Source organism: Rana temporaria, chromosome 8 (assembly GCF_905171775.1).
Source record: "Rana temporaria chromosome 8, aRanTem1.1, whole genome shotgun sequence".
In the NCBI taxonomy this organism is placed as follows: domain Eukaryota; kingdom Metazoa; phylum Chordata; class Amphibia; order Anura; family Ranidae; genus Rana; species Rana temporaria.
In genome coordinates this window covers 108515843-108525528 of record NC_053496.1, presented here as the reverse complement: position 1 = coordinate 108525528, position 9686 = coordinate 108515843, and the positions used below count along the sequence as shown (strand labels likewise).

General features: G+C 42.4%; 1 protein-coding gene across 1 annotated transcript; it reads right to left on the bottom strand.

The window, feature by feature from the left end:
• Positions 1–3269: 3269 nt before the first annotated feature.
• LOC120908956 lies at positions 3270–9432 on the bottom strand. Its single transcript, XM_040320491.1, has 2 exons — positions 9180–9432; positions 3270–8970 (listed from the first exon to the last, which is right to left on the bottom strand). The coding sequence occupies exon 2, from the start codon at positions 8234–8236 to the stop codon at positions 3575–3577; it is 4662 nt and encodes a 1553-aa protein (XP_040176425.1). The 5' UTR covers positions 8237–8970; positions 9180–9432; the 3' UTR covers positions 3270–3574.
• Between the last annotated feature and the right edge of the window lie 254 nt (positions 9433–9686).

The following is a 9686-nucleotide window of genomic DNA, read 5'->3' as shown; positions in this document are numbered from 1 at the left end:
ATAGGTTCCGTGAACTAGTATAAAAAATGATATTTGTTGAACACAACCCTATGACAAAGCTGTCCGGTTTCATTTACATTTAGGGTGTGTACTTAAAGCAGAACTTCATCCTAAATGGGAAGAAGTTCTATTTGGTTTAATCCTTCCCCTCCTCTAATATTTGTGTCACTTTTTTTTCTGACAGGTACCCCCTCCCACTTCCACTCTGACAACCTAGGATATTGGAACGGAAGATGGCTTCCCCCACCCCCATGAAACGGGTTCCTGGCCGGCTGTAGGTCCATTCACAAAGTACAGCATGACTTGCATAAGTGCAGTGGGAAGCCAGCTATGAAGTCTCAGGGAGTGACAGTCTGCTTCCCACATCCAAGATGGTGGTGCTGGGGACCCAAAGACTGGCGAAGAATGGGCCTGGATAAGGACAGAGCTAGATCCCTGGATGAGTAAGTGTCCTTTTATTAAAACTCAGCAGCTGCGGTATTTTTATCTATTTTATTTTTACTGAAACTTTTTTGATTTTCCTGCAAAAAGCAAGTTTTCCATGACACCCATTGTACAAAAGGTGTATTGGCTCCATGCCTATAAATAGTCTGTGAATTTATTTGTGCTGCATACTACACTAAAGTGGAGGATGACTGCATCCTTGGTTGACTTTGTAGTCCTTGTTTAGATGTTCTGATTCAATGGGGAGCCAAAACACTACACACACATGCTGGAGTGGATTAGATGCGTCAGACATTTGTATTTTTTTTTTTATCTAACTGTAAGTAGAACCCCAGCCATACACACAGCTAACCTGCATTTTACTGTTTTGACTTACAAAATATACTCTTTAGCTAGTGTGAACCCAAACTGGTTTGACAACCAGGAAAAGCATAACAATTGACATTTCTTATTGCATATGTTCATACATTTCTGTCTAGTATGCTGAGAGTCATACAATAAATTAATCATGATTTCCAAGATTCTTAAATTTCATAACTCTATAGATCACCCCAGATGAAGTATTCTCATACGAAACGCGTCGGGTCGCTTCCACTGCCGCCTCATCTGTGTACACACGTTTGAAATCCACAGCCTACATGTGAGTGTAATTGCTGTTTTAAAATACATTTTGTATTATACAATTTTACGCTATGTGGCCACCCTTCTCTTCTTTCTCCTAAACATCACTGACACCACTTGGAGAGGTATTGCTCTGGAATCTTTTTTGCCATACTAAATTTCCCTTTGAAGCTGCCTGGTATCAGAAGTATTTGATGAGTCCAACATCCAGCTTATATCTTCATGATCCTGGATTGTCATTCCAAAGCCTTGTCTGACTTCTGGTGACATACGTCCCCACAAGTCCAACATTTCCGGTAAGCTGATATTCACACTGGTGGAGGTGTTTTATCACTTTAAGGAAGACAGCAATATCTTCTACGTTGATTTATTTTTTCACCGGGTGCAACTATCATCTTTATGGACTCATTTTTATTTTAATATTTTTTGTGATCACCAATAATTTTGGTGATCACCCATGATTATTGCTCCTTTACTTGGTTTGGTCTAATCATATGGACACTTTCTGGTATTAAGTTGCATATGCAATCATATTTGAGCACAATTTATATTTTGCTATTTTTATCCAATTATATTGTCATAATTTACATGGTTTAAGCGCTACACTTTGTTTCCTTTTTCTTTTTTGCTTTTTTATTCAAAATCAGCCGTGTTAGCAGCTGTGCATCTTAGGCAGCACAGTGTATATCACAATTTCCATTTTAAATTTCATAACTCTGTAGATCATACAGATTTCTGAAATTCAGGAGAATGAAAACTTTTGTGTTGATAATCATCCCGCCCATTGAGACGAACTTAGAACAGATATGAGTGGGTTTAAGCCAAAGTCCAAGTGTGAACTAATCTATAGGTAGCTCAATTTTTCCGAATGGTAGAAAAAACTGTAGCCTGGGGAGAGAACTAAACCCGAGAGACAGATGGGACAAGTATTTAACCCTTGCTATGAGTGGCACACCTTTAGGTTCCTTTCACATTGGGGTGGGAAGTGCAGTGGCGCTATAGTGCCAATATTTTTAGCGGCGCTATACCGTCAGAATTAACCCCCGCTAGTGGCCGAAAAGGGTTAATACCGCCGGCAATGCGCCTCTGCAGAGGCGCATTGCCAGCGGTATAGTCGTGGTGTCCCATTGTTTTCAATGGGAAGGAGCGGTGGAGGAGCGGTAAACACACCGCTCCTCTCACCGCTCCAAAGATGCTGCTAGCAGGACTTTTGGAGCGGTCCCGCCAGCGCATCGCCTCAGTGTGAAAGCACTCGGGCTTTCACACTGAGACTGTAGGGCAGGAATTTTTCAGGTGGTATTTATGCGCTATTTTTATCACTAAAAATACTGAAAAACTCCTCAGTGTGAAAGGGGTCTAAATGAATGAAAAGAGAAGATAAAGAGTACCCATTATTAATGTGCTTTATTTGACATTAATTTTGTTTTTATCCAGTGCTTTTTAGAACATTAACAAATTCCCATCAGCAGAGCTATAAATAACGTTATAAAAACATTATCAGTACCATAGTGCTGGAACAAAGGTAAAAAAGACTGAAATGCAAAATAGTTGATTATAGCGTATCTCTGTATGAATAGTATGAAAACTAAATTGCTGAATATAAGGCTGTATAACTAAATATAAAGTAAATCAAATGGAACATTTTGCAACTTAAAGTGTTCCTAAACCCAAGACCCTGCATTCCCTATGTTACGGCCCCTTTGGCATCGAATAAATAACAAGAGGAGAGCTTCTGACGGGTGCAGTAGTTTTATTATTTCGGAACAAAGGTGCGTAGCAGGGTTGAATATTGTTTTCTTTATCTCCTTGAGCACCGTAAACATGAATATCGTAAGCACCATAGCACCATAGCACCATAGCACCGTGAAAACTGTAAATGACATATAAAACACTTATTTACAGTTGTCACCAAAAAGGGGGTTACAGGGTTAATTACAGTTGTCTGCACACACATCTAATTACATTGAACATTCAAAGAAACATGGTTACATGCATAGCGTATTTAAAACCAAACAGCATGAACAGGGTTTATCTCTAGAACATATACACCTTTATAACAATGCACACTTTTCTGCATACCTCGATCCACTTGCCAAGGGGGGTACAAACTTTAAGCTTTAGGGATTTTCTGCAGACATCATCCATGAAATCCTATGCAGACAGCTAACATGTGGCATCTGAGATACAGGAAAAGGCTTTCTTACTAAGACAGGAAGAAGGAGTGGTCTTGTAATCCTGCTGATCAAAACATTCCCCAGGGAACCAAAGGGAGGCAGAAAGGTTCCACTCAGCAGTAAGTGCTGAACAAGATCCACAATGATAAGCGGACAGTTACACTCCCACCAAATTATGTTATGATGAACATAACCTAAAAGTCATACATAATTTACAGAACATAACCTTGGCCGCTATAAAACATGGTACATCATACACAATTTAGCTTATAGGTACCTCTGTAACTGGCTACTGTCTTGTGTGGTGGTATGCTAGTGTATCACTAAAACTGAACTTATTTGCTTTCTATGAGGACTACTAGCTTTTGAATAGGACGTTCAATAATTGAAGGTTTTGATACATAGTCCTTCTTATCTTGCAATCTTCTGTCACCTACTAACACCTTGACTCGACGAACTAGATCATCCTTTTCTATTGTAGTTTCAATTACACGTCCTAGTTGCCACTGGCATCTGGGAGACATATCATCTTTGATTATGACAATGTCATTTACTTTGAGGTTACGTCGAGGTGTGTGCCATTTCTGTCTTGTGGAAACACTCATGAGGTATTCTCTTTTCCACCGACTCCAGAATTGTTCATTGGCTTGTGATGCAAGGGTTGTAATGGGTTTGACTTTAGGATCGTCTACAATTAGTTCTGCTGAAGAGCTTGAAGATGCGTGCACTTCAGATCTCCAAAGGAAACTAGGCCCAGATAACCAACTTGAGGTGGATATATCCGCTACATGTAGACCCCTGGATGCATGGTCGGCTGGGTTTTGGGTCGTATCCACATAATGCCACTGGGTTGGATCTGTGATCTCTCTTATGAGTTGAACACGATTGGCTACAAACACGTGAAACCTTCTCGCTTCATTATTGATATAGGCTAAGACTACTTGGGAGTCTGTCCAGAAGAATTCTTTGTCAATTTCTATTTCAAGTTCTGCCTTCAACATGACACTCAACCTTGCTGCAGTGACGGCAGCTGAGAGTTCAAGCCTTGGGATGCTCACAATCTTCGTTGGTGCAACTCTTGCCTTGGCCATTACGAAGCTGCAATGGACTTGATCTCTGTCATTTTTGTACCTAAGGTACGAACAGGCACCATATCCTATGTTGCTGGCATCGGAAAAGTGGTGTAGTTCCACTTTCATTCTGTTACCAAAGTCTGGGGGATGGTAACATCTGGGTATCTTGATTTCCCTTAAAGCTTGCAGACTACTCTTCCAAGCCTCCCACCGTGGACATAAGCTCTCAGGAAGTGCTTCATCCCAACTGATGCCTCTGCGGCAAAGCTCTTGGAGAATGCACTTGCCACTCAGTATGAAGGGGGCTATGAAGCCTAGAGGATCATAAAGGGAGGCTACGACTGACAGGATACCACGACGAGTTGAGGGTTGATGCTTTATGTCAGCACTGAAACTGAAGGTGTCGTTTTCAATTGACCACTGAATGCCAAGTACTTGTCCTTCTGTTGTTGAGTCTGGGCTAAGTTTGACAGGTACACTAGTTGTTGCTCTTTCTGACGGAGCAATACAGGACAGGACGTCCCTTTTATTAGAGTTGAACTTATGCAGTCGTAGGCCGGCATTTTTACATAATCCTTGAGTTTCGAGGATTAGATTCGAAGCTTCGCTGACTGTTGGAACGCTAGTTAGGCCGTCGTCGACATAAAAGTTCTTCTCGATGAAGGCTGATGCTGAGGGATGTTCTGACTTGTGTTGTCGTGCAAGATACTTAAGGCCGAAATTGGCACATCCTGGAGAGGAGCTGGCACCGAAAAGGTGAACTGCCATTCTGTATTCTTTCGGTTCTGTTTCCAACTGACCGTTCTCCCACCAAAGGAACCTTAAGTAATTGCGCATTTCTGAGGGGATATAGAACTGATGGAACATCTTTTCAATGTCGCATATCACAGCAACTGCTTCCTTCCTGAAGCGACAGAGGACTCCCACTAGAGAGTTTATCAGGTCGGGACCTGTCAGCAAGGTATCGTTTAGGGAGATGCCTTTGAACTTTGCTGAACAATCAAAGACAACTCTTAACTTGTCTGGCTTCTTGGGGTGATAAACCCCGTGATGTGGGATGTACCACACTGTCTCTTCCTCTGATAATGAAGGGGCTGGTTCTGCATCACCTTTTCTGATTGTTTCTTCCATGAATGCAGTGTAGTGTTCATGGTACTGTCTATTTCCCTTTAATCTTTTCTTTAGATGATGAAGTCGAATAAGGGCCAGCCTCTTATTGTTTGGTAGTGCCAGTTGACTGTTGTCTTTGAAGGGTAACGGCATCTCGTAGTGTCCATCTTTCCTTTTCATTATAGTTTCCGAGAGAAACTGCACGAAGCGAACATCATCTTGAGACACGTACTTATCTTCATAATTTCTTTCAATGAAGTCCATTTCTAAAGCCTTTAACACATCAGCGACCGGCGGCATTGGCATTTCTTTCACTGCGACTCTGTGTACGAAGCTCTGGCTACCCTGTCTATCAAGATGTGGATTTGCTGATCCTACAATGCTCCAGCCGAGCATAGTTTTTTGAGCGAAGGGTTCATTTTCGGAGCCGATAACAACCTCCAAGGGAGCCAGTGCTGATGGGCAGTCATAACCGATCAGTAGTCCTACTTCGCAATCTTGAAGTGGCTGTAACTTGTTTGCCAAGTGTTTGAGGTGTGACCACTGGAGTGCAGTCTCCTTAGTGGGGATGTGAGACTTATCTACTGGAATGAAATCTCTTGTATAGGCTTGACGGAGTTGGACTTGAACTTCGGAGTTGAAGCCACGCACTTGCAGACCGTGAGCAATTTGGCTTGAAATAACTGTGTCAACCGCTGTCATTGTGCTGAGCCTTAGCTGTAATGGCTTGGTGCTCACACTTAACTTCGATACCAGGTCTGCCAGAATAAAGGTTGAATCACTCTGTGTGTCAAGTAAGGCATAAGTGAGGATTTCCCTCTGAGGCTCCGTAGTAGCTGACAACAGAACTGGAACAATGCAGGATGTGGCAGACGTATGTCTTGTCAAAGTATGGGACATAACTTTGGGAACGTTGTCGTTTGCCTTATTTCTCATGCCTACTGAATCATCGTTTGATGCCTTGACAGGCTCAGTGTCTCTCTGTATGTGCAAACAGGTTGGATGACGTCGACTGCATATGCTACACGTGTGTCTTCCTTTGCAGTCTTTTGTAGTGTGGCCCTTTCTTAAGCAACCAAAACAGAGATGGTTTTTGTGAATAAAGGCCCTCTTTTCATCGATGGTTTTTGCCGCAAAAGTCAGACATTTAGCGACACCGTGTGTTTCGTCTTTGCAGACTAGGCAAGGTGGTTTCGGTCTTGAAGCTGAGATATTTGGAACGTTGAAGGTAGAGGGCTTCATTTGAGTGCTTGTGTTGAGCGCCTTGGCTCTCTTGGGAATTCTCTCATCTGTAGTCTTGGTACTGAGGAGAAAAGGAGAGGCAATGGGGTTGCATGCAATCTTAGCTTCCCTTTGCAGGAACTCTGTGAAACGAGCAAAGGTTGGGTATTCTTGGGACTTGTCCAGCTCGTCCACGGCGATGCGACCCCATCTGCGCACGATCCATTCAGGCAGTTTCTTGAGAAGCTTGTGGTTTTCTTCACAATCATTTAGAATAGCTAGGCCTTTAACATGAGGAATGGCCTCCACACAACCTTGAAGGAAATCTGCAAACTCTCTTAATGCTACAGGGTCATTTGCTGATATCTTTGGCCATTTAGCCAACCTTTCTCTGAAGGCTCTTTGCACTATGAATGGACCTCCATACCTGTCCTGTAGGATTCCCCAAGCACCTAGATAGGCATCTTCTGAATTTCGGTAGAAGAACCCTTCCACTGCCTTACGAGCTTCACCACCGAGATACCTCTTCAAGTACAGCATTTTTTCGCACACAGGGAGTGGTTTCTGATCAATCAGCGCCATAAAGGATATCTTCCAATCTATGAACTTCAAAGGATCACCTGTGAATACAGTTGGTTCAGGTATAGGGAGACGGTTGGAGATAAGCAGACTTGCAAGTCCTGGGGTTAGACTAACTTCTTCATTTGGTCTTGACACCCCAAGTGGTGTATTTGAAGGTTGAAATGGCACAGCCTTTGGATTCAATGAGTTTCGTGGTTCATTATTTTGGCAGAGGTATTGCACCTTGTGGTCTGTCTCCTGTTCGTAAATATCAAGACTATCGTAAGCGGTGTAGGCTTTCACTCTTGCTGCAGCTACCTTGACTTCATTTTCTGCTTGTAGCTGTTGTAGTCTTGTCTTTTCCTCATCCAACTTCAGTTTAATTTCTGCCTCTAGTTTGTTCAGCTTAGCTTGCTCCTCGCGCATCTGTTGCGTCGCCTTTGCCTGTTCTATTTTGGCTGCAAGATCTGCTTCTGCGTCAGCGCGTTTGCTAGATCTGGAAGTGGCTCTTGAGCTTGCGTTGGAGTCTGGTAATGACTCTGAGAGGACAGTTTCTGTTTCTGAGTTTCCAAAGACGGACTCATGCTCTTCTTTATTAAGCACCATCCTCACCCTTTCCTTCTCAAGTTGATCGTTAAAGATTTCATCTACATTCTCTAGCCGCTTGCTGATGAGGTTGCAGATTTCAGCCGTTAACGCGGTGCATGCATCCATTTTCTTAACAACGTACGGGGTAGTGGAATTATTTCGGCACATGGACTCATACTGTTGGTGCACTAACGCTTCTTTGGCTTTAATCTCTTTCAATCTTGTATTAAAGTCTTCAGTTGAGCAGAAACCTTTTAACTTTGTCCTACATTCCTTTGCTAGCTCCTTCCAAGAGTTGCACACCTTGTTGAATGCCTTTTCATTTTTCTTAACTGTTTCTTCGTGCATTTCTTTGCCCTTTTCTGTTAGGCTTCGCTCTCTAGAGCTGGATCGTACCTGTTGTGACTCTGTGGGTTTGTCTGTTTCTTCAGCAGGTGACAACATTTTGTTCTAGTGTGCCTTTGCCTTTCAAGTGTGAGTGTGCCTGAAACCTAACTTGAATGAGTGTTGGCTCAAACTTGCTACTAAGGGCTACGACAGATAACAGGTGTTCACACTTGTAACTAAAGATTAGCAAACAATGCATACAGTACTACAAAATGTTTTAAACGAATATACTGCTGACACTTTCTAACCAGACAATTAACCCTTTACGTAAATAACTGCAGTTTAGTGGATTAGGAACTTGGAAGATAGCGTTGCTTTAAATCTGACACTAGGCCTCTAAACACGAATATAATAACTTGATCACTGGTTTAGCAAAATATTAACTATTTGGCTCGCATAGTAGTTAAGGGCGGCTTCCGGATCACATATAAAGAGTCCGCTATATTTAAAAGTCCACGTGACACGTTTACTTTTTTAGCCAAGTCTCTGTTGCCAAGATGGCGTCCGCACGTGTCTTGCGAGGCGTTGGGAAGCCTTTACTCACGGTTCGATGAAGACAGCGACGCAGCTGGTGATGTCGAGTCTCCACCGCAGCGACGAGTTTTCACTGTTACGGCCCCTTTGGCATCGAATAAATAACAAGAGGAGAGCTTCTGACGGGTGCAGTAGTTTTATTATTTCGGAACAAAGGTGCGTAGCAGGGTTGAATATTGTTTTCTTTATCTCCTTGAGCACCGTAAACATGAATATCGTAAGCACCATAGCACCATAGCACCATAGCACCGTGAAAACTGTAAATGACATATAAAACACTTATTTACAGTTGTCACCAAAAAGGGGGTTACAGGGTTAATTACAGTTGTCTGCACACACATCTAATTACATTGAACATTCAAAGAAACATGGTTACATGCATAGCGTATTTAAAACCAAACAGCATGAACAGGGTTTATCTCTAGAACATATACACCTTTATAACAATGCACACTTTTCTGCATACCTCGATCCACTTGCCAAGGGGGGTACAAACTTTAAGCTTTAGGGATTTTCTGCAGACATCATCCATGAAATCCTATGCAGACAGCTAACATGTGGCATCTGAGATACAGGAAAAGGCTTTCTTACTAAGACAGGAAGAAGGAGTGGTCTTGTAATCCTGCTGATCAAAACATTCCCCAGGGAACCAAAGGGAGGCAGAAAGGTTCCACTCAGCAGTAAGTGCTGAACAAGATCCACAATGATAAGCGGACAGTTACACCCTATATCTGGTCTCCCACAGTATACAGAACATGGAAATGCAATCATTTATGTAAATACAGTATAAACTGATAAATACCTTTTCTCATCAGCAGTATATAGCAGCCTTGTGATTTATATGTGTCTAGTTAAAGCTTGTAGAAGGAGTTTTCATTCTCCCATGAATGTCCGAATAAGGATAAAGGTCCCTTGACCCTTTATCTGGACAGTGCTGATTGGTCCTATGCTGATCACATGCACCCTCCCAAGA

What these genes read in the sequence shown, in the direction of transcription:
- LOC120908956 (XM_040320491.1), bottom strand. Translation starts at nt 8,236, where the DNA reads ATGTTGTCACCTGCTGAAGAAACAGACAAACCCACAGAGTCACAACAG.